The sequence below is a fragment of the Dendroctonus ponderosae genome, unplaced genomic scaffold (assembly GCF_020466585.1).
Source record: "Dendroctonus ponderosae isolate FM_Combo_2020 unplaced genomic scaffold, Dpon_F_20191213v2 Dpon_F_20191213_2, whole genome shotgun sequence".
Taxonomy (NCBI): domain Eukaryota; kingdom Metazoa; phylum Arthropoda; class Insecta; order Coleoptera; family Curculionidae; genus Dendroctonus; species Dendroctonus ponderosae.
Window position 1 is genome coordinate 15,373,991 of NW_026018165.1, and position 24,595 is coordinate 15,398,585.

Below are 24,595 nucleotides of genomic sequence, written 5' to 3' on the forward strand. Positions count from 1 at the left end.
ATATTTGAATTGAATCAGGGCGATAATTTGTTTATTAATTGGGTTTTTGATAATCATATGTTAATGATAAAACTGAGTAAACAGACATATTGACCTAAACGAAAAATAGACGCCACCAAATACATACAAATTTGAAAAACGCATTGAAAGCGATTACAAAATTACAAGACCTAAAGTTACATAAAACTACTCTAGATTCTATTATATTCTATGCGAGCTGGTATCATTACAATCAGCAAAGTTCGCGGAATGAATATCGATTTGTTGCTGTCGTCTACGACTTTCAATCAATCACTGAATAGCAGCACGTATCGATGATTACATAAAGGAAAGTGAAATTTTACGCGAAATCTAACGTTTTATAGTCACATCTAATAGATTTCCTTTGATAAAAATGCGGAAGTTCTTTCCTATCCGACAAGAATTTTTATCACGAACATGCGTTAAAGTGTTTTCTTTTCTTATTGATGACTATCATAGGGGTAGAATGTAAAACATTTTATTCACCTGATTGAAGGCTAAAAATCCAGCTAAAATCAATGCCGATTTTCAATTTTTTTCGTCCATAAATGTAAAAAATAACTTTCCGTTCTGTATTGCTATCACTATTTCCATAGATGTTCTCACAATCTTTAATACCATTTATTTTTCGTATCAATTTTATAATATTCTTTTACTCAATACTTCTAGGTCTGTGAAAGTTAAATCCATTTGCTTTGCTTCCTTTACAGCTTTTCCTGTTATTTGTTTCTATTCTAAGTTTTTCTGAGTTAGTTTTTACTGAGAAAATTTTAGCGTTTTAAAAAAAAAACATTATTTATTAGCGTTTTACTTTCGTGCAGCCACCACACATACATCACACAATTTTTTAGTTATTTTTAAAATTAAGTTTTTATAATTCTCTTATTACCTACACTTTTGTGTAATGCAACTTTTTTAAGTAATATTTAAAAATTTTCTGTTCTGTTTTCTTTTAGCAACTTAAGTTTTTATTACTCTGGTTTTCCATCTTTTTCTGCCGAGTTCTGCCGCTACAATTTTTTTTGTCTTTGTCCAACCCCGCCATTCCAATCGCCTTTTAATTTTTTATCTTCCTTTATTCCTAACATTATCTGTATGTATTTTCTGTTAGTTACGGTAATGGCGATCAATTTGGAGTAAAGATTTTCACGTTTTAAAGTCATTTACGACAATAATAATTTTTCATTATTTTCGTAAAAAAATGTCTGTTTGTTTTTGAACTTTTAATTGAAACAGTCACAAGAAAAACTGTAACTATTCCATTTGTAAATAACGTAATAATATCGGCTTCTCATCGATCGATTAGTGGCTGATTTCTCAGATTATTTAAATGAGAAGAAATGAAAGCAAACACATTTTTTTAATTTAGTTTAGACCGCAATATAACCTTTTAATATTAACGTTTTATGTTAACCAAAGAATTGCGTAATTAATTTGTATAATAATTCAAACTTGATCGAAAGAAAGTGGTTTATATGATAATAAGAGAAAGATGGCTTGTTGGTTGAAAAAAATTGGAAATTTCAAGATTCTAGATCTAATCATGAGTGAATTTTCAGTTAAAACAATTAAAATCCATTAGAAAATTAATTATTTTAAAAATGTTCAATAAATATCCACTTTGGTTTTTTTTTTGGTAAATTTGTTACTTACAGACTAAGCGGCTCCATCTGCGCGATACTATTCAAGTCGAAAAACAGATTAGAGTTGCATTTGCAGAACGCCGCTGAACGTATTTTTGTGTGCGTGATTTAGTCGATTGAAATTCGTAGTGTAAGCTGGAAAACCTAGATGCCCCAAGCATATTAAAAAGTTGGCATTAAAAAAAACTGCTAAAATTGTAACTGTTTTTCTAAAGAAAAATGCGAAAGCTCCAGGTTTATTTTGAGTTAAAGCTCATTTTTTAGAGCTGCAAAATTAAGGCTTTCTATTACTACAAATCTTTCGGCTTCTATATTTTTCAATCCCTTTAAGGTTCAATAAACAATCAGTAGGTATGCCTCTTGCTGTATTTTAAAACAATAGTTTTCTTGTGTTATAAAGGAATTCAAAAATACAACACAATTAATTAAACCTAATTTAGCAACTGGATCACGTTTTTGGCGTGTTTTTGGGATATTTTTCTGAAAATTACAGTAGATTCACGTTATCACATTTGTGGCACGGTTCCAAGATCAGTATTACAGATTTTCGCTTTATTGTTCGTTGCTAAACACACAATTCGATTCATCATGCCTATGAATGGTTTGTTCAGCGTAAAACTATTGGTTTCAAGCAGGATTTTCCCGATTTTCCTCAAACTAATGGGGAATGTGGAACCATTTGTTTGCACATAAATTTCGTGAGGCTTTTTGGCACCGCAAACATCAACGACCTCAACCCGACACGTCCGTTCTTATCCCCGTTCCTAATTTTCTCGGCGCTTTCAAAAACTTTACGAAAACATCAGACATAATGAAAGGTGTAAGGTAATTATTGTCTATTATTAGAGCGGCCGGCAAACAGCTGTAATATTTCTAAAATAATCGGAATGCAATAGATTATGAAGTCGTTCGACAATATAATCTAATTAGCGAACAGTTGACACATTTTCGGAAAATTTTCAAAAACCACAAATGCTTTATTATTAAATTAGCATGTTCATGTTACAGGGCGTCCAGAAATCATTCAAAAAAATGTCAGTAGATGGATTGTACTATGGAAATATCATGTTTCAAGTTCGCGAAAATCCAAAATAACTAACGCACCTGATTTGGTTTTCAAACCTTTCTAATTTTTGCCTTAATTAGCCGATTTTTATATTTTTTTCCGTAGTTGGTAGTTTGATTCTTTCGCTATTATTTCAAGGGTAAGAAATGTTGATTCACTTTTCATGAAAAGTAATTGACAAAACATTGAGCAGCAATTTTCATATATTTTTTTGAAGCGCTCTGTGCGTTATCGTTTTACTTGAAACTAAAATGAGGTCAATCGTTTTGAAACGGAGTACTTCCTGAAAATTTGCTTCAAATTACGCGTTTATCTTCCAAATTAACAAAATTACGGCAGATTTAGGTGCCAATTGCCCTGTGTTTTTCACATTTCGTTTTTTATATGAAGCGAAAAAGTTCAAATATCTAACATATTACAGCCTGGGAGAAATACACGAAATTAAATGTATTAATATTATTATTAATTATTTAAGGTAATTTTTCAAATTAATTTTTTTACTAATTGGAATTTTCTCTTACAGCTTGAGCCTAAGTGTGTCGCAGGATACCCTATAGGTGATAGTTCTTACTTACTTTTTGATAAATAATTCGTCTTTATTGCGAAATAGGAGCACTATTTATCAATCTGTAATAGAAGACGTGAGGAAATTCTGTCTTTTTTAAAGACAAAAATTTTTGAGGCGAAATACCCAACAAGAAGCTTGTAAAAAAATTAAATGTATTGTTCTTTGTTGCTAAATTTCATCGCATAGATGATCAATAGGATTAATTTCTGGGCTTTTAGCAGGCCAATCGGTTTTTTGTTTCAAAGGTTCGATCGTTCAGCCACATATTTGGTGGCAATGCAAGCGCGAACTTTCTAGTAATAAATGCTGTAATTTCGTCAATTATAAAGATAAATCAGTAATTGAAAGTGGCGGATGTTCACGAAAAGACGCAGTTTCAAAATTTCGACCATATTTTAATTTTACATAAAACACTAATACACAGGGTGTTTTGAAAAGTGAAGAATCAACTTTTCTTACCATGGAAATAATAGTCAAAGGACCAAGATGGTCAACTAAAACAAAAATGGGCAAAATTGTTCAATTAATATCAAAGTGAGCACATTTTGAACTTGTTTCGGTAGTTTGTACAGTATGATCATGGAACTGAATGATCCTGACGAAAATTTCTTGAAAAATTTGCTCCAAATATGATCAAAATCAAAATCCTCAGTTGATCGATTCTCTTGTTGTTCATGCGACGAAGATTCAATAGTAAGATATTCTTGGATTTTGTGAGCAATCCTTGTAACGAAAGAAGATGCTCGCAATTGTTTTTTAACTTTTATGATTTTCCACCATTCACCACGGTAAAGTTAGCTACTTCTTAAGAATAATCGGTCGATGCATAGAAGAAAGACGCCATAAAATTGTTGCTAAACGATGTTAGTGATTGTCATAAAACTTTCAATTATATTTTGAAAAACAACGTTTCTTTTCAAAGCACTTTATGGAAATGTCTTTATTTCGTTGATATGAGCTGTTAGAAACTCTAGAAAATATTCGTTTTAGAAAAAGTACGTTTTTGTTCATAATATGTATAATCACTTCCTGAATCTTTGGCCCTTCAGTTCCAGACACTATATGAAAAATATTGATGTTTATGTGTGGCAAATTAAAGTGATCAAAACTAGTCGAAAAATCAACTATTCCAAATCACCCACACTGTAATTAAAATTTCGCCACAACCTTAATGGTCTACTAACATTTTTCAAGTTTTCTTTGAAGCGATTTGAAGAAACAAACTGTCTAATTAGCCGGACTAAAATTAAATATTGTAAATTGGCTCAAATATTTCGTGTTTGTTTTTTCTGTTTATTTTCGCTTCCGGTATGTGAAACACTTACTCGTGTATGATTTGTCATGGAATGAGTGGTTTAGTTTTTTAATAATCATTTTTTTTACATCAAACAGCAGAAACTTCCAAATTTCCAGGTTATTTAGATAAGTTCTTGTGAAGATTCCAGGAGCTTTTTGATTTGATACTGAAAAAAACGTCTGATGTAAAAAACCAATAAACCATTAACTGATTGATGGGCCTCTTATGCTCACAATAAATATCGAACGCAAGCATTAGCTTAAAATAGATGATTTCTTATGCAAATGGAAGACATAAATTCTTCCACCACCAGCATAGAAATGATCGTTACACATCTAATAAATCGTTTCCGTGTGTTTTCATTCGATTTTCTCATTGAAGAGGTTCTTTGCCAAAACTGTGACTAATGAGTGGACTCGAGACTACATAATTTACCAAAATCTAATGCAGTTGCGTTTGAATCTACCTAAATCCAGCGGTTTGACAGTAAAATCGTCTATCATTTCTAGACGGTTTTAAAAATAAACGTTTTTCGGTGAGAATACAGGATGTAACTAACCATTTTGTATTAATCCTGGCCTATAGTACGTTATTCAACAATGTATTTAAATATATAATTTGGCACTTGTATTATAGCCAGTTTTTTCGGTTTCCCCATTTCTACTAGTTGAAAATCCCAGTCAACAAGACACGTCTATTTATATCCTGAGTGGACAACTCGAATCAGACACGTTCCACCCTGTAGAGGATTCTAAAATATTTAAAATTAGTTCATTATTAGTGGTATAGGTAATTTATATAGCCGGTTAAAACTCAAAATACTTTCAAACATATTTTCACACTAATTTTTTCTCAATTCAGAGTGGGGATAACTATAAAAGTTCCACTTGAAGAAATTCGTTTTAGTGTCTCTTTTAACTCGTGTTAACTGGCATTCAAACAATTGACTCTCAATCATGGTATGTTTTCAAAAGCGAGTTTAATTGCTTCAAGTGTGGGCGAACCGAGTGTTTGGATTATACCTGGTGGTGACCTCAATATTGGACAGTGATCGAAATTTGCTGATTTTGGCCACAATTCAGAAATGTGAAACAATGTGGCTTTCAATCCATAAATACTTTTCTATCACGAATTAAAGATAACTGACCAATGATAACCGATGGACATCTTTCTACTAACAATATTTCGGCTTTTAGAAGATTTAAGACAGTTTGCAACGTTTGAGTTTACAAATTAAAGACGACTACGCAATAACAACCAATAGAAAAGTTTGATTTTATGTTGTCCATTAACAACAGTTCCGCATCAATTGCATTATTAATTGAATATAGTTGAGACCTTTTGATTTCGCTAAATTCACGAACGGACATTTCGATCTCATCTTTCTACGAGCAGAGTTTCTGCATCAATTGCATTCGAAGATTAGCTAAACTACCTAAAATTGCATTGGAAATCTACCATAACTGAGACTCTTCGAATTAATTCATTTCACGAATTAAAGATAGCAGTTCACTGAAACCGAATTTAAAACTTTTCTTTTAAGTTTCAAATCACAATCGTTGTGCTCATCAGAAGCTTAAGATAACCAGTTCTTTGAAATTGTTTCGTTTTTATTAACTATTAGCTTTTGGCTTTAGCAATGTTTTTTATAAGTGGAACCTTTTATTTCTCCTAGTCATTATTTGAGATTTCTATCCGTTTTAGCTTCATTCCTAAAATTTGCTTGCTGTTGTAATTTATCGGCTTGAAAGTGTGTTTTTTGTAACTACATGCAACCGAGATCAGAAGATTAAAAAATGTTAAAAAAATAGCCAAGGGGGCAATATTATCTATATATAATGTATATTTCGTTACGTTACTATATATAATCTATATTTCGTTACCATTGCAAACAATATAATTTATTAAAAAAACGTGTGTCTAAATATCCCACTAAATGTAAGCAAAACTTGCATAATTCGCATCGAAGTACCACTAATGATTACGTCGATTCAATTTAAAATGTGTCTATTTTATGGGTTTGTTATTGATATTTTGAGATCTGGATTGTGCCTGCAAACGGTCCGTGAAATTGAAATCTTGATAAATAATAAAGATTTCGTAAAACGAGCGAGTCCACGAAACATGGTCAATTGCCAAGAATGTGCAACTGTTCGAGCCAATAAATTTGACTATCTTGACAAAACGCCTTTCGTCCTATAATTACACTAGATAAATATCGCAAAATTTGTAATAATTCACTTCGAAAATCGTAAAATTTCCCGTTAATTTTGTCATTTACTTCATAAATTTACTTCGAATCTTGTGGGCGCCAAGGAAAAATTCCATTCGCTTTATAACACGTTGATTAACTCTTGCCCATCAATTTTAAATTGCTTAAAATATTTTGATATTAATGATGAGAAACTTAATTCGCGCATATCGTTCGAGCGAATTGGGTTTACAAACTGGATCTAAAGATCCGACTAAGAAAATAATCCCATTTTGACTTAATAACTAAACATCCAGATTCTGAACGTCACATTTATCAGGAATGCTACTAAATAATATATATTTATAAAATATCGACGTTGTAAACGTTCTTTTTTAATTACTGTATGGATATTTATAGACTGAAATTATTTGATTTTCTGATTGCTGGAACACTTTTTTGTCTGTTATTCAGTCTGGTATATATTTAACTGTAGCTGGATTTTTTAAATTACTTTTTTAATTTTTAAGCGATCATTTGATTTTTTAATTATGTAGATTCTGTTTTTAATTGCAATGTCTTCCGAATAAATGCAATTTCAAGTCTCAAGTCTTTTAGTCAAAGGCAAAGTAAGATTTTTATCCAACATGCCTTTTTAACGATCAAAATTCCATTCCATTCCATCAACGGTTTAAAAATATTAAATTTTATTTTAAGTTTGCTATGCTTATTTTTCTGCCCACGGAGCAACTCAAGATATCTGGAAGATCAAATGGAAATTCTTGCAGGCATTATAATATTCTTAACATGTATGAAGACTTTGGGTTGTGAGAATCCTCGATTAAGTTGTCTAGTTTGACTGGCGCTCAGGAAATATTATAAATAATTAAGAATTTTTGTTGTTTCAGTCGTCCGACGATGATCAGAAAATGGCGGTTATCCGCAAGGCCTTCCAGATGTTTGACACCACTAAAACGGGGTTCATCGAGACGGTCAAAATTGCCACCATCTTGAACACCATGGGTCAGTTGTTTGATGAAGAAGAACTGAACAGCTTGATCAGGAAAAACGATCCTGACCATTCTGGAAAAATCAACTTTGACGGATTCGCCGAAATTGCCTCTCACTTCCTTGAGGAAGACGACGACGCCAACACTCAGCAAGAACTCAAAGAAGCTTTCAGGTAAGAAATATCTTCAATGTCTTTGGCAACATGGTTCTTCTAATTCACCCATTTCCGACAGATTGTACGACAGGGAAGGAAATGGATACATCACAACCGGAACATTGAAGGAAATCTTGGCTGCTCTGGATGACAATCTTAACAGCAGAGACTTGGATGGAATCATCGCAGAAATCGATACTGACGGTTCTGGAACTGTTGACTTCGATGGTAAATTATTTTCGACTCATCCGACATTATATTAATCTCCTTAACATACAGAACACTTTAAACAGTTTCTGGTTGTAAAGTTTTCAAGAATTAGTAGAATTTTCCATCATCTCTTGTTTTTGCAACAAGTTCAAGTTCTTTGTAACTGCACAAGACCTGAACCTGTAAGAACAATTGTGGATTATTCAAATTCATCTCAGCTTCCATGTCCATTCGTTCACCAGAGTTTCCGAAAACATTTAATACATTTTTTTGCACATTTAATAAAATGAAATTGATGAGCTCGGTTGGTCTTGCAACTAAATATTGTTTGAAGTACTTGGACCAATAGAAAATACTTTTGTTGCAGAATTCATGGAGATGATGACTGGAGACTAAGAAGACTATCCTGCCTTTAAAACGTTGTTATTTATTTAAATGTGTACATACTACTGATGTATTATACCTACCATATTCCCTTGTTTTCTGCAAAAGACTACTATTTATAAGTTGTACAATGGTGAACTGTTAACAAAATAATAAAAAGTCTCTACAAAATGCTGTGTTTTTCTTACTTCATCAGTAGTTTACAGCTTTGGCCATAAAACCCTGGCTTTTGTAGTTGTTGTTTCGTGGTTAGTTTTTCATGAGAACAAGGGCTTTTAACCCTTAATGACCCATTTACTCAGAATTTACAGTAGTTTTTCTTCAGAAATATGAAAATTTTCATAATCTTGTGGTTGGTAAAGGAAGCAATACATTTTCTGAATGGAACTAATTCGTTTGTTCAAATTAATCTACATAATAAGCAAAAATCAAAGCTTACTCAAGATTTCAAATCATTTTCCCACTATCCACGAAAATAAACATAAAAGCATAGAGCAATCATTCAATCAATCAACAAACCGTCCAAACAGTGATAAACTGTAAAAGTTTCAATTAAACTTAAAACCCTCTATAAAACACCCACTATTTTCATATATGTGTTATTGGAATACTGAATTCTTAATCTAGAACACCGAATTTTTATTTTTAAATACCTATTTTTATAGCTCGGCTAATTGGTTGGTTTAGTGTTATGGATGTTTTCAAAAAGCCGATGTTTCGCTGATTTGGAATGCTGATGATGCAAAGCGAACTGACAGCATGAAATTTCCACACTTAGAAAAACGGGGAAGGAATGGATTCATTCAGGATATGCTGCTCGTTATTCAGAACTTAAGAATGTAGCCACCATTGAACATTTAATTTACTCTTTGAACTTGTGTGGTTAATCATACTAAATATTCGTTATTTTTGTACATTTAGGTCGAACACTTTCAGTGCACATTAACTCAACATAATTAATTAAAGTAACAACAGAAAATTTTCAGTTGAAGCACACAATTAGTTGCAGAAGTTAGTTAAATCTCTTTGAGGAAATTCGTGAGCAAAAGTTTAAAGAAAGCAGAAGATATTCAGATTTGCGCTGGGCAAGTTACGCGAAACGTACGAGCATGATTTTCTAGTCGTTTGAGGAAAACTTGACAAATTTAGCTTCCCCAAAGAAAACAACTATTACCTTTGAGCGGGTATATAGCAATTACACATTGTACAGCTCGGTGCAGTAAGTAAACGGGCATTTTCAAAAAATTGCTGAAAATAATCGCATTTGCCTCCTCCGAGAACTAAAAGATGGTAATTATAATTTGAATTAAATAATACTTACATGTTCTTTTCTGACAATTTTCAGGCATCAGATGACGAACAAAAGTTAGCGATCATTCGCAAAGCGTTCCAAATGTTCGATACATCCAAATCGGGATTTATTGAAACGGTGAAAATCGCCACCATTCTGAACACAATGGGCCAACTTTTTGACGAGGCGGAGTTGAACAATCTGATCAGGAAAAATGATTCGGATCATTCGGGAAAAGTGAATTTCGATGGGTTTTGTGATATTGCCATTCATTTCTTAGAAGAGGATGATGCCGAATCGACGCAACAAGAGCTAAAGGAAGCATTTAGGTACCAAATCTATTAATAGTTTCAAAGTACTCACTCAAAAAAATTATCAAAGTCTTGATTTGTTTCACTGCAGGTTCGTTTTAGTTTCCAACAACTAATTTTCTGTAAGTTCTGTAATTTTCTCCAAGAAACTAGACATTGTGTCGCAAAGTTTGCCACTAATTTCTCTGCAATCTGCCTTCCATACTAATCAAAAACTTTATTTTATCTTTGATATTAACTATATTTTGCTAATTGTTAATTATTATTCATGCTATTCTCACTGTGGCATTTAAGGCTCTACGACAAAGAGGGAAATGGTTATATTACCACAGGCACCCTCAAAGAAATTCTTCGTGCTCTAGATGATAAATTGACCACAAGAGAGCTGGACGGTATAATTGCGGAAATCGATACGGATGGGTCTGGTACAGTCGATTTTGATGGTAAGATTAAGAAAACTGCGATTCAAGCCAATTGTGATTGTTTTCCTTATTCTAGAATTCATGGAAATGATGACTGGGGACTAAATGGAAAAGAGGAAAAATTTGGTTTGCATTTGCACCTCTTTGTGCTCTTTCTTCACTAATTGAGTTTAAAGTCTGATTGAATCTATCTTCTCATTCTCTTCTGTATTTATTTGGTTATAGTGGAATATTTGTACTTTAGAATTAGTAACATATTTAATTATAACAACTTATTTTAGTTTTAGAATCGCGTTCCTATAAGTTTGCTATTTGATTTTATTATTAACATTTATGTAACGGTTCTAATAAAACATTCTCCTGCAAAAGACATATGATTAACATGATTTCAATTTATTCAGCTTTTCGTCAAAAACATTCGAACTCCTTTTTTCTTTCGTTTAATGTAAAAACACACTTTTAGACAAATACTTTTAACTTGAAGATTTATTGGCTGACAAATGTAGGTATACTATTTGAACAATCCATAACTCATTTTAAAGTTTATGGGGTCGTAGTAATAAAAAATGATATCCATTGATAGAAATATTTATTTTATTTTGGTACAACTACAGCATATATTTTTACATAAAATTTGCATTTATTAATAAATAGTTATAATATATATTTCTGGGCCGATATTACACACTTAAACCCAAGAAATAAATAATCAAAACAAAATGAAAAATGTGTTTTATACATTTGCAAAATTAACATTTAAGGTTTTAGTCGCCAACTTTAAATGTTTAATACAGGCAGTTCAAACATTTTGCAAGACAATACTTATCTAGATCGAACTGATTTCCTAATAAATTTTTTAAATTGTAAAATATGAAAAATTGACTGAACAAAAAAATACACCCATATTTCAAGATACCCTGCACATAAAGTAGTTCTCTTAAGACTAGGACTGAAGTACATTAATCTATAATTAAATTTAACATACATAGTAAGCTTTGCACATATTTTTGGTTTTTTGACCTTTCAAAATTTCCACAATTCTAATGGTTTTCAATTATAGTTGATATTTGTACTTTTTGCTTCAAATTATTAAATTGAAACATTAGTGATTATGCATGAAAATAAGACTTAAAATAGGGGGAATCCTCTAACGCAACTAAACGGATGTTTACCTTTTTGAGGTAATAGATAGATCTTTATTTTTGCACCGTTTTTAAATAATTGATTCAAAACTATTAATGTACCGCCTTCGATTAATTTAGCAGATATCAATTTTTTTCCTTGTTGCTTTTATAAATCTTTTATTAAGTCTAAAGGCTCGAGAGCAAAAAACTGATTTTTTCATTTGAAATTTCAATTAATAAACTGTGAAAAACTTGATAAAACAGTAAATTTTTCATAAATTTCATGCATTGAAATCAACAGAAAACTCGCCAAATAATTGATGTGAAAACATGTGCCCTATAAAAATAACCCAACATCCAACATACATTGACCACAATTCCTTTAGCTTTTAACTCGCAAATATTAATTAATAATTTGATAGCGAACTTTTCCATTTTCAATCTGCAATTTAGCTGCCAGAAAAAATTGAAAAATTAATTTAATAAAGTAAAAAAAAAGAGTTAAGACGGAAAAAGTGTTTTCAAGGCAAGGCATGTCAGGTTTGAACTCCTTAAATTTTTTACTTGTTTCAAACTATCCGTTTAAGATACAAAGCACTAGTTATCAGTGACTAAAGTCAAATTAAACTTTCAAGATCATTAGAGTTGTCTGCTATTCAAACGAAGACAATTATGAATTCTTATAGCAATTAAAGACTTGAAAGCAAAATCATAGATTTAAAGTCGGTAATTATTTTACCTATGCCTAGAAATTACTTTGTACTTCCAGCCAGTTCATTTAATTTTTAAAGAAAGAGATCGATTGATGCAACCTCAAGCTTCACTCTGTTGCCTCAAATACAATTATCTTTTGAAAATTGACGTCAATACTTAGATATCTAAATTTGCATTCATTTAATTATTCTATGAAAGTTTCAACCAAAACTTGACCTAAATGCATGCCTTAATAATAGATGGAGCATGAAATTAGTATATGTTTTAAATAATTTATTCTGATAGAGTATGCCAGCATTGACTATGTTCCATAGGACGTGCAATAGCCGTGTTCCATTGGTTGAGGGCTTTTCCTCTGGTAAACATGTATGATCCCAGTACAACTTTTCCGATCAGCTTATCTGAACAAAAAATGTAAAAATATATTTGGTCCTACAAGTACAGTCTGATCAACTCATTTCAGTTGTTAAATTTTATAATTGCTCTCTATGCAATCTGTGAATTAAAGTTAATTTTTTTTTGGCTATTTTATTGAATGATTGTAAAATGAAACTGTACCTAATTATGAGAAAATCATCAGAAAATGTCTAGAACAAATTTCTAGGTAAAAAGAGATCAATTGAAAATTATTTTTTTGTATGAATTTGAGGGTGTTTGTATGTAGTTTTGGATAATAAAGCGTTCTGATATTTTTTGTAAAACAGCAAAAATAGATACACCTTAAAAAGTAAATTTAATTGCAAATCATTAGCTGCTATAGTAAATTTTAAGGTGAAGTGAGCTTTAACTGCGTACCCTATTTACTAAATAACGTGCACAATCTACAAATGACACTAAAAAGTATTTTTTGTATATCAAAACCCGTTTGAAATACAAAAATATCTAAATGATACACAAGGAAATAGATTTTAGATAATTTTTTTTTTACTTTTCACATTCAAGAGTTAGTGTGTTAGATCGATAGCAAACTATCGCTTAAAATATCTTCTGGAAAATTGAAAAATTGACTCAATAAAGAATTCATTCAATATTCAAAATATTTTTTTTTTATAAATCTGCATAAGAAAATATTTTTACCAAATCTACCTTCCTTCTGCATCATAGTAATTATAAACCTGAACACCAGGAAACAAATCTATTGCAAAAGCTCTTCAAAAAGTTAATCGATGCACTTGTTAAGCTTAACATTTGGGTTGCAAATATATTTAGAAAATTGCAAAATGCAGCATGAATAAAATTAATTGTAATGTTTCGGATTAATATCGAACATAAGCATTATAAGTAGGTACAAGGTTTATAGTTTTATTTGATTACCCTATTGGAAAATAACTATAAAAATCAATATTCAAAATTAATCTTAAATAGTGTAGTTTCGCAATTTGTCGTGCCGCTGATCTTTCCTTTTATTCGGGTCTGTAAACACACTTAATAAAACCCATTGCGTTAGCCACTTACGGGAAAAATTTTAGAAGGAAATTTTCGCCATTCATCATGTTTTTATAGGGAACACTTTATGAAATCTGTATTGCTCCATGATATAAATGGAAATAAAATCCAGCTACTTGCAATCCAATAAAACGTTAATGTTTTTTAAAGCAGTTTTAAATGGATTGCAAGTTAAAAAGGATTGCAACTTTATTAGTTTCCAGAGTTATATAAACATAATAAAATATTGATAGTCAAAAGTGTGTCAGCCCTGTCGTCTATTCCTTGGTTACTTTCAAGTATCAATATACATTAATTTTACATAATCCCTATCGGCAAATATTAATCACTGTAGAATACGAAAAGCGTATGAAAATGATCTGCAAGTAATTTGCATTATTTCCTCTATCGTCAAGAAAAATTATTTATGTATGTATTATATAAATGTAATGAATGCATGGATTATGAATTACGTAGACTTACATAACTAAGTTAATGCATAAATATATAATTACGATTGAATCAATGAAGCCTCAACAATTAAATAGTGTTGAAGCGAATTTGGTAGCGTGTTTCAAGCCAATACGAATCGAATGTAATGTAAGCAAGAAACTGTACAAACGTAAAAAAATACTTTACAAAAGTCGTCGGATTGTGTAAAAAACTCGTTAAAACTGAAACTAGCGGTAACAGCTGACAATAACAATGTTGGTTTTTTATAGGGTGCTTATCGGTACGTACGAAAGTGGAACATAAAAGAAAAACGGGAAAATAAACAATAAGAGAGACACACAAATGAAAAAAATGGAAACAAAACCAAAATTAAACGAAACCAATCAAACAGGACTAAACAAACACGACACGCACCCTTACCATATCCGGAGGTGTGTTGAAACACATGGAAAGCCAGACTGCTGACATCAGCCTGAGCACTGGCCATCTTAAAGTTGAAACCTTCAGCAAAGCAAACGTTGCCTTCACGTGAAGGTTTCGCTATGTTGGTGCGTTTTTCCTTCACTGCTCTATAATGCTGATGCAGAGTGAGGCGAACGTAGGCTTCATGCTTATCACCTTGAAACTAAAAGAAAACAAGAATATTTAACTTTTTTAGGACACTTTGGAGGACAAGGTTTGGGAAGATGCAAATTTTTTTGCCATGTTAATACCAAATTTAATCTGAGGTTGATATCGTCAACCTCCGATGAATCTTCTCAGAGAATATTTTTTGATAATTTTATAGACTGTGTTTATTTGCTTCATGCTAATTTCGTTTCAAAATAACTTTAAATTGAATCGTTCTGACAAAGAAGTTGAAGAATCTAGTTGAACTTTTGTCAACAAATGTGCTTGAGTTAAACGAACCAAATATATATAAAATGAACCAAATTATTAACGACATTTGTTTTTACCTTCAAATACTGACTTACAATTTTATGGTTTAAACACACATAAAAGCTTTAAAGCTTATTCGAAAAGTTGATTGATTTCGGCAAATTGTTCAACCTTAATACCTTGTTTTCCGTTTTGCTTTCAACAGTAGTAATTTATACAAATTGTGTGACCACGGAATCTTTACCGCCCTGAGGCCTGAATCAGTTTCTTAATTTTAACTCTCCTTTGTTTTAAGTCTCCCATCTCCTTAGCTTTAACTATCTATTTTTGGTAGAGTATCTATGGCAAAAGAAATTAATTGCAATTTGAAGCATAATTTTTCATTGTTTTTTCGGATTTGCAACGTAAATTCCTACTGATCAATCTCCGATATCAGTAAATAATCATTCTAAAATTTGATAACAAAACCAAGACAAGCCTTGCGTTTGGGTCAGTGATTCACGGATAAGCGCTCTCGTTATTTCAATAAAAATAGTTATTGCTATTATTAATTAAAATTGATAAGCGACACTAAAAGAGAACACATTTAGTTGATTGACTTGTGTGGAATGAGAAGGTATGTAGCGTTTAAACCTGTTGTGATTCGGAATTTAACTGCTTCTTAAGTGATAGATAATTGAAAAAGTTTGCTTCTATTGTGAACCTTTTGCTTTGTGCTGCATGAAATAAGTGGAAAATTTGGAAAATAATGAATTTTCATTTGTAGTTTACTATCAGTGAGATTTAAGTGAAGTGGATCCAATTCAGTTGACTGATTGATCTCAAGTTCAAAATTAGCTTTTAAGTTGTGAATAATACCAAAAACTTTGTTGTCCTTATTAGATGATTTCCAAATTTGAATGCATAGAAATTTGCACAGAACGCGCAACAAAAGTAATATTTTGCCAAAAATTATTGAAAAAAATGTCCACATAAACCTACTTATTGTCACCCGAAGCAATAATCCGCTTTATGTAATTGGAAATTGCAGAATTTGCAGGAAATGCATGCATAAGTTATTTGGTTTAGTCTTTCCGCTATTAACAACCAATAAATTAATATTTTTAGACTGAATTCTGACAACCGGCAAGTAAACGAACAACGGAATGGAGAAAAAAAAGATAAATATGATATAAATGGAATGCTTTGAAGCTGACCATGAATACTTATTTAAAAAATAATTTAATTATGTTTTATTTTAGTGGCAAACTTGCTAAGCAACATTTCAGGAGCATTTAGTTGATATGAATAACTTAAAAACAGTCGAATCAATTATTACAAGTTTAGGCTGCAAGTGGAACTATTGAATATTTTCTGATTATATTGATAATATTCCTTTTTTATATTTTGCATTTGTTCTCTGATGGTTCATTCTTTCGTTTTGTTAGTGATGTTTTAATTTTTCTTTGGATTTTTTAAGTTTTCTAAAAAATATTGCAAATACTGGCAGTCATTTTTATTATAAAACAATTTCAACTACATGTTTAGAAACTTTTTAAATGAAACGACACACGAATGGTTTTCTAGTTTCTAGTTGGAATTAAGTCAGTTTGGAATAGATTTATTTAAATAAAATCATCGATTATCATCGTCGTCAGAATGATCCCTGAAATATTTATACAGATTAAGCAAACATTTTTTGAAATATACATCAGGAGCTGAAAATCTACTGTTTTGCTAATGCTCGTAACATGTACAATGTAGAATCTAGAAACTATTTAAAATTAATTGATAACGTTCCTTTATTCATTTATATTTTAGTAAATTCCTGGAGAAGAAGCAATCGTTAGCTCAAATATACACCAACAGCTGAAGCATGAACAAATATTTCCAGTGCAAGTGAAATATGAAACTTTATATAACATTTGTTCTCAACAAACTTTGAATTATTTCAAGTTATATTTTCGTTTAGAAATTTTGGACTTGTCACGAGAAAACGCATTTAAATGCGGTTTCAAATTCAAAATTAGTCAAACTATCTTGCATTTTCGAGTTCTTTTAAAATAATTTATTCGTTGGAAAGAAACAATTGGTGATAATTTCCCCTTTATCCAACTATTCTGTGATGGAATATATTTTCTAGAATGATTTTTTTTTTAAACTAATAAAGTGGAGATCTAAAATGTTATGCATATATAATTGTTTTTATAATATTAACAAAAAATGTATCAAATGCCCGAAATTTTTCAAATCCTTGACTCGAATCTTGAGTCTACTGATCTTCCAGAAATTTTGCCACCATCGAACCCTCAACTTTCATCTTCAGAAACTTTAGCTGGTCTTCATCTGATATTAACAGAAAAACAATTGACAAACAAACACAGCTATATTTTTTGATCCTCAAAGTGATGCAGCATTTAGATTTTTTCGCTGGTTCTATTTTAAGGACTTTGAGCCTGGTTTGTTTGTTAAAAACATAATTACCTTGCCAAGCAATTGAAACATATTTTTTGCATCAATTTGTCATTATTTTTAGCGTGAAATAATGTACAAATTAACAGGTTTCCGACTTGTCGTTTAAATGGAAACACTAGTAAAACCAGCCAAATGGTTGAGGATCGCAAAACATATTGGTTGAATCAACCTTGCGAATGGTGCATTTCAATGATAACTACAATTCTATCTTTAGCCCTGGATGTTTGTTGTCCAATTTATCAATAAGTCATAAAACCATCTTGAACTCGCATACTTTTACAACAATCGCAATCAATTGATACTGATATATCCCAAAAAACGTCCAACCTTCTTACTCTTATCTAGGCTTTCGACATTCAGATAATCATTCCGAAACATTTAAATAGTTAATATGCTGTTTTGTTAATATCAGGCAAAAAGTGCAACTAATTAAGAACTACGTCTCATCCAATGGCAATGCAAAAGCATATAACAGGCGCAGTTCACTTAATAAGAGTCGGTTTGATTGGAAATATATTTTCTATGTCCTCGACCGTGGGACTTTTGTTTTTAATGTCCAGTTGGAAGGTTGGCAAGAAGACCTTTGATTCCGGGTTTTTCTATTCGAGTTTTTCGACTTTATCAGGTGAGTGATTGTTGTACACTTCGATCAAAAAGATACCAGCTGCGGTTCATTACATACGTAAGTGCACTTATTTGTATCTTTTGTCATTAATTTCTGCAGTTCATTCATCACAATCTAGTTTCAATTCAACTAGATATTTTGGGTAACTTTATAAACAATTCAGGCAAATCCGCGTTTCATGCAGCGCTTAATCGGAATCGTAAAGCAGCAATTTTATTAGGAGGGTGTCCTTGCGTAAAATGTTTATTATGATATTGAAAAGTTCCATAAAATTTATCACTAAATCAACCGTGAACAAATAAGAACGAATCAGAGGACAGAAAAAATCTTGCATTCCAGTAAACGTCTTAAACTCCCCGACAACAAGGCGGTAAGTTATCAATTATGTAGATGATTTTTAGATTTAAAGTGAAAGTGATTATTAATTATAGTCCTATTGGCCATTTTTTACTTGCTTCGAACCCTGCTAGATAAGTGCATATACAATTTTAAAAGAGCAGCAAGATTGTGCTTTTATTCTGCTCTTATTTAGTTCGCTTTATTTGACAAAGTTTATGTAAATGTGGCTTTTATTAAAAAAAACATTTAACTGCAACATGGTCACATGCTGTTTGTGCAGAACATTTTACAAAGTTTCGAATTTCAGTCATCATCAGACATTTTTAACAGGGTTTATAAATTGCGTTTGGTTCTTGAGGTTGATTTTTTAGGTATTTTGATATTCATTCCTTATTCATCAGTTTTTGAAAAATTTCCAAATTTGCATTTGATTTGGGAGGTTTTCTTGCTCGCAGGTATTTATTCATTTCTATTAAAGCTAGTAAAGGTAGAAAGTTGCTTTTAGCTATCTTTCTAACTTTACTTTTAAAGTCCCTTCTGCAATTAAACAACTTTTCGATTATCAGTCGTCATCAGGAAACTTTTGACAATTCTTCAAAGTTGCTTTTAGTTTGAGTGGTTGCTTTTGCAGGCCAATTGTAGAGGAAACTTCCCACATAAGCCCACAAAGTTTGGTTTTCAATGATGATTCGTCAATTTTTCAGAAAATTTCACACTTGCATAGGGCTTGCGAGGTTGCTTTTGTAGGGGTGTTTAGAATGTATTTCTTCAGAAGCTGGTAAAATCAGGGAGTTGTTTTTGGCTGGCATTGTAAAGGAAACTCCCACCTATAAGCGCACAAAGTTTTGATTTTCATTCGTTATTCATGAATTTTCGAAAAAGTTTCAAATTTGCATTTTGCTTGTGAGGTTGTTTATGTATGGGTGTTTGAGATTTACTTCTTCAGGGGTCAGTAARCTTCAATAATTGAATCTGGGTGCTATTTGTATTCACATTTATTTCTACTAAGAAGCGTTTGATTTTTTAAACACCATTAGGCTCTTTTTAACAATTTTTTTAATTTATTTTGCGSGGCGTTGTTAGGTATTTATTTAGTCAGTAGTCACTGAAGCTGCATAGTTACTTTTGGCTGCTGGTTTCTAGAGAAAAGTTTCTTTTACAACCGAATAATTGATTTTCAGCCATCATCAGGAAATTAATCACAATTTTTTTAATTTGCGCTGGCTTTGTGATGTTTTTTTGCAGGCTGGCAACAATTTTTAAATATTGAAACATTTTATGGCAATGACTTTAAACTGCTCGTGAACTCGACGCACATTAGCAAGATCAATATATTATCTGAGTGCTTTTGAGCGTTCAAACTATTCTGTTTAGTTGTCACGAATAGTTTTCCTTTTGCAGACACTAGACGCCTAAAGTGGTTTAACTTGAAACTCGAAAAAGCTGTTTGGTTTTTAACTTATTCACAATGACTGATGGTGAATTCATTTTGCCAAGGTAAGTGCTCATTTTCAAAGAAAAAGTGTCGATTGCCTTCACCAATGGATCTAGGATCCATCGGGCAAAACATGAAATTGAATATTAAACAAAAGCGTATTTATGCACATGTATCCAATTTGTTACAATAATGAAGGGAAGTGGTGCAGATTGAACACCTAGAGACGCAATTTGAAGAAAACATATTAACAGTTATTTACTTCACTATAAGTTTCACGCCCTTCAATGTAAGTGCTGTAAACATCGAACAAAAGATAAAGTTCAACATTGAACATTATATCTACAAAGCAGTTATTAGCGTCTCCAACATAGGCAGACATGAACCGTATAATTTGAAAGCTCGCTTATTAACAACGCAAATGATAATTTAATGAGCCATTGTTAGTAAAACTTCTGGTCATTTTCAAAACAAAGCGATCGATTTTGTCATTTGCCCGAATGAGTCTCATCGAAAACCCATTTAATTAATGAAACACATCAAAAACCGGGAAAATTCGCCTTTTTTTTTCAAGAATTTGATGCATGTTTAGGGTCCAGTATTCGCATAACGGCTCCAATCACGTATCTGTCATCGACATGGAGACTTCGAATAACTTCGAAAAACATTCCGCCTCCGATGTAGTTTCGCAAGCCCGAACAGCCTTCAATAGTGGCAAAACTAAGCCGTATGAATTCCGATTAGGGCAGCTAAAGAATCTGAGATTATTTCTGGTGGAAAATGGCCCGGTAATATGCAAAGCTTTGCACGACGACTTAAGGTAGGCAAATAAAATATTCGAAATTGGATAAACATATGGGATTTATACAGGAAACCTGAGCAAGAATCCTACATCCTCGAAATAAACTTTGTGATTGTGGAAATTGACTATGCAATCAAACACCTCAAAGAGTGGATGAAGCCGGAAGTTCCGGAAAAACCTTTGTTGAACTTTTTTGATAAGATTAAAGTGTATTCTGATCCACTGGGGGTGGTTCTTGTTATGGGGGCGTGGAACTATCCAGTCAACCTGACATTGAGTCCACTTGTAGGTAAGTCACAAAATCTATATGTAACTAAAATATATTCAATAAAAATTTGTCGACTTTTAATCATAGCCTTGATTTCATTTTATGGCCTGCTGATGTTAATGCGTATTCCAATTTCCAGAAAATTGCGCCTATTTATTTCTAATAGCTTGTTTACTGCGTTTGGCTCCATTTTTAGCGTCTATTGATATGATGGTTCTCCAATTAAACTAATTAAAGCCAATGGCGTGAATCTAAGATGCAGTTTTCCTTGTAATTAATTTAAGTAGGGAAGCTAAAATTATGTCGCTGATGAAATTGCATACTGGAGTCCACCTTTGATCAAGGCTATGAGGGAATTTTTGAATAATCAGCGAACGCAAAAAAATCGATAAATCCTGTTATTTATAGTTTAACAAATAATCGAGTCTATTCCAGGTGCTATTGCTGCCGGAAATTGCTGTGTTATTAAGCCGTCCGATCAATCAACACACACATCACGAATTATGCATGATCTCTTGCCCAAATATCTTGACAAGGACTGTTACCCCGTATATTTGGGTGGTATTCCAGAAACAACAGATCTATTAAAAGAACGGTAATTAAACCTTCCCAACTTTTAAATTAGTTAAGGTTGCTCTGGTCGATTTACAAAAACCCGTTCAAACACATCGTTTTTTGTTTCTATTGCAACTCTTGTCGAGTGTTTAATAAACAATAGATTAGGTCACTTTTTTGGAAGTTGGTTTGTTCCAGGTCATTTTTTCTTCAACCCGAAATATGTGGAAAATTGTGAATAAGATGTTTCATACTTGGCTTCAAGAGCTTTAATTTTTTCTCAACTTTTACAGATTAAACCATCGAAATTTTATCGCTGGATTTTGATTTCGATACTCACTAATTTTCGTAATACTAACTATTGATAATCATTAATTAAGGAGGATGAATCGCAGACAAAATGCTGCTTTAAGTGGTTTCCTTGAAATTTAACCGCTCAAATGTTAAACAGCAAAATTAATTTAGACAAGGACTATACAGGATAAAGAAGGCAACTGTTGAAAATGGTATTCATATTCATTCACAGAGTAAATGTTCTGCATAAATATTTACTATGGAACTTATTCTTTTGCAAAATTAACGTCAATGAAACTATTGCATAATTGCTACGTAACTGTTCCAAAGTTTAACTTTTAAGCATGTCGCAAATTAACTGCAGAGGCTCATTTATTTGTCAAAATTACTATCGAAATTTCTTGAAAGAGTTAATGAACAATTTTTCCCGCAGCAACAAAATTTGTGAATTTCCAATTTGCTAAAAATGGCTGTTTCTACTGCATTGATYCATGCCGTTCGRATCAAAACAATTAACCAGTTTTTCCYAATCTTATTATTCATGTTCTTGTTAATCTTTTAAATCACRATCGTTAATTGCTCTGTCTGGCTGTAGTTRATCCACTAGGTGAGTGGGAGTAGGTTTTTTACAGTTGCCGTCATTTCTGTTCTTTGATAGCMAAATTTTATKAACATAAGAAAAGCACATTTATAAAACGATTTTATGTGTGTGTTTTTTGCTAAACCACAGTTTAGAGGCACAATATTGACAGACACAATTTCAATAAGTTAGTCCACATTTGAATCATTTAACAAATAAAACTAACGCAAATAAAATTGACGCCGCAGACAATTTTTATTTATAAATCAAAAGTTTCAACCGTGTTTAATAAACACTCTATCAAATGTAGATTCAAAAAACAAGATACCAAAGTTGGTGTGTTTGAGCATGTTTTGCTACCCCAACCTGCAGAGTCATGAATAGAAAGAACTATTCATTCCTCATCAAACAATTGAGGTTGAARGATTTTAAAATCTGGAATAAATATTTGGCAAAGGTTCGCGCGTATAAAAATAAAACARAATTAAGTATGTACACTTTTTTTGCAGGTTTGATTATATATTTTACACTGGCTCGACCACAGTCGGAAAAATCATCCACAAAGCAGCTGCAAACCATTTGACACCTTGCACTTTGGAGCTGGGAGGAAAAAGCCCGACCTTTATTGATTCTACTGGTAAGAACTCGCAGAGCGATTTTACATGAAAGATTATCAGTTGAATTTCTCTAGCTGATATTGAAATGGCCACCAAAAGGATAATTTGGGGAAAGTTTACCAATTGCGGCCAAACTTGTGTGGCTCCCGACTATATTCTCTGTACCCAAGAAGTGGAGGAAAAATTCCTCAAATGCGCCGAAAAGTGCATACATGAATTCTACGGCAACAGCATCAAACAGTCTGAAAATTTGGGTCGAATGGTTAATGAAAGGAGCTTTATTAGGTGGTGAAGCTCATTTATTTGCTGTCAGAAAAAAAATTTAACCATTAATTGTAGGGTTTGCAATCTTTTGAAAAACCAAAAACTGGCGCTGGGTGGCAATGTTGATGCTGGCGAACTGTACATATCACCCACGATACTTGTGGATGTTAAACCAAATTCAGACGTCATGAATGAAGAAATCTTTGGACCAGTTTTACCAATTGTGCGCGTCAAAGACGCTGAAGATGCAGTGAAATTTATCAACGAACGTGACAAACCCTTGGCTTTGTATATTTTCACTAAGAGTCAAAAGACGAAAGACTTATTTATAGAAAACACCAGCAGTGGAGGAGTGTGTATTAACGATGTTTTAATGCATATCACCGTTGACTCTCTTCCGTTTGGGGGCGTGGGAAGTAGCGGAATGGGCAGCTACCACGGCAAGAAGAGTTTCGACACTTTTGTCCATAAAAAGTCGGTTTTGTTGCGAAGTTTCAATGCAATTGGTGAAACGGCTCAGTCTCCACGATATCCTCCATACAGCGAAAAGAACACAAAACTGCTGAAATTTGCCACCACGATGTTAAGCAGAAGCATCAACTTTACAAGAATGTTTTCTTATGTGGTGGTGTTTGCTTTAGGGGCAGGAATTACTGTTGGGGGGTTTTACGTTACTAAGCACTTTGAGCAGAAGGAATAACATATTTATCAAGTTATTAATAATAATGTACGCATTTATTAGAATTATTGTGATATTTAAACACGATCTACGCGTAATTAGTGGTGCAAATTTGGAGTTACCTTTCGGGCACTGTTGAAGAAGTTTTGGTTTTTTAAAATATAAGACCTAATTCTGTATTTCTGAAGTGTCGGTACTTGTGATAGTTCTTAGGGTTTAGGTTTATTATGTACTGATGAGTTGCGTTTAGGTACGTTTTTTCAGATTAAAATTAGGGCATTTTGTTCGAAATATTCATGTTCACAGAAGCTACAAATTTCTATGTGATGTTCCCTGATATTAAATAAAATACATTTTATATAAAAGTACTTTTGTCTAGACACTCTTTTTAGCCAAAAAATTATCTTTTTCACTTTCGATAATTTTTTCATTAACATTCTTTAATTTGCTCTCGCAAATGTATTTTTTCAAATGATCAACATAATTTTTGAGCTCTATATTGGCAATTTCTCGGACATT

At 32.2% G+C, this 24,595-nt stretch overlaps 4 protein-coding genes across 12 annotated transcripts in view; 3 read left to right on the forward strand and 1 right to left on the reverse strand.

The window, feature by feature from the left end:
• The first annotated feature begins 5,450 nt into the window (after positions 1 to 5,450).
• Positions 5,451 to 8,716, forward strand: LOC109544491 (troponin C). 2 transcript variants are annotated; one of them, XM_019914714.2, is made up of 4 exons: positions 5,451 to 5,554; positions 7,695 to 7,969; positions 8,031 to 8,179; positions 8,529 to 8,716. In XM_019914714.2, exons 1-4 carry the CDS (start codon positions 5,552 to 5,554, stop codon positions 8,555 to 8,557), a joined length of 456 nt encoding a protein of 151 aa, XP_019770273.1. In that variant the 5' UTR covers positions 5,451 to 5,551; the 3' UTR covers positions 8,558 to 8,716. The 2 variants fall into 2 exon arrangements, with proteins under 2 accessions (XP_019770273.1, XP_019770272.1); XM_019914713.2 differs by having other exon boundaries at positions 8,031 to 8,716.
• Positions 8,717 to 9,511: 795 nt separating this feature from the next.
• Positions 9,512 to 10,943, forward strand: LOC109544493 (troponin C). The gene is made up of 4 exons (XM_019914715.2): positions 9,512 to 9,835; positions 9,891 to 10,165; positions 10,442 to 10,590; positions 10,646 to 10,943. The coding sequence occupies exons 1-4, from the start codon at positions 9,833 to 9,835 to the stop codon at positions 10,672 to 10,674; spliced, it is 456 nt and encodes a 151-aa protein (XP_019770274.1). The 5' UTR covers positions 9,512 to 9,832; the 3' UTR covers positions 10,675 to 10,943.
• Positions 10,944 to 11,144: 201 nt separating this feature from the next.
• LOC109544489 (synaptotagmin-15) overlaps positions 11,145 to 24,595 on the reverse strand; it is a 60,134-nt gene continuing 46,683 nt past the window's right edge. Inside the window, exons 9-10 of one of the 2 annotated variants that reach the window (XM_019914711.2) lie at positions 14,706 to 14,910; positions 11,145 to 12,808 (exon numbers count right to left, since the gene is read on the reverse strand). In XM_019914711.2, the coding sequence (XP_019770270.2) occupies positions 12,681 to 12,808; positions 14,706 to 14,910 (333 nt within the window). In that variant the 3' untranslated portion in view covers positions 11,145 to 12,680. Of the gene's footprint in view, positions 12,809 to 14,699; positions 14,911 to 24,595 lie in introns of both variants that reach the window. The other variant, XM_019914710.2, reaches the window with a different exon arrangement.
• Positions 15,657 to 24,444, forward strand: LOC109544487 (aldehyde dehydrogenase, dimeric NADP-preferring). Of its 7 annotated transcripts, XM_048664237.1 has the most exons (9): positions 15,657 to 15,780; positions 16,272 to 18,243; positions 19,984 to 20,079; positions 20,610 to 20,837; positions 20,888 to 21,108; positions 21,523 to 21,682; positions 23,026 to 23,153; positions 23,208 to 23,418; positions 23,473 to 24,444. In XM_048664237.1, the coding sequence occupies exons 3-9, from the start codon at positions 20,051 to 20,053 to the stop codon at positions 24,095 to 24,097; spliced, it is 1,602 nt and encodes a 533-aa protein (XP_048520194.1). In that variant the 5' UTR covers positions 15,657 to 15,780; positions 16,272 to 18,243; positions 19,984 to 20,050; the 3' UTR covers positions 24,098 to 24,444. The 7 variants fall into 7 exon arrangements, with proteins under 7 accessions (XP_048520194.1, XP_019770264.2, XP_019770263.2 ...); XM_019914705.2 differs by lacking the exon at positions 16,272 to 18,243; XM_019914704.2 differs by lacking the exon at positions 15,657 to 15,780 and having other exon boundaries at positions 15,823 to 18,300.

What these genes read in the sequence shown, in the direction of transcription:
- LOC109544491 (XM_019914713.2), top strand. An exon ending in GAACTCAAAGAAGCTTTCAG is followed by an intron (nt 7,970 to 8,030) that starts GTAAGAAATATC and finishes CATTTCCGACAG; the next exon opens with ATTGTACGACAGGGAAGGAA.
- LOC109544493 (XM_019914715.2), top strand. An exon ending in GAGCTAAAGGAAGCATTTAG is followed by an intron (nt 10,166 to 10,441) that starts GTACCAAATCTA and finishes GTGGCATTTAAG; the next exon opens with GCTCTACGACAAAGAGGGAA. An exon ending in TGGTACAGTCGATTTTGATG is followed by an intron (nt 10,591 to 10,645) that starts GTAAGATTAAGA and finishes TCCTTATTCTAG; the next exon opens with AATTCATGGAAATGATGACT.
- LOC109544487 (XM_048664237.1), top strand. Translation starts at nt 20,051, where the DNA reads ATGACTGATGGTGAATTCATTTTGCCAAG. An exon ending in GACATTGAGTCCACTTGTAG is followed by an intron (nt 21,109 to 21,522) that starts GTAAGTCACAAA and finishes AGTCTATTCCAG; the next exon opens with GTGCTATTGCTGCCGGAAAT. An exon ending in GACCTTTATTGATTCTACTG is followed by an intron (nt 23,154 to 23,207) that starts GTAAGAACTCGC and finishes GAATTTCTCTAG; the next exon opens with CTGATATTGAAATGGCCACC.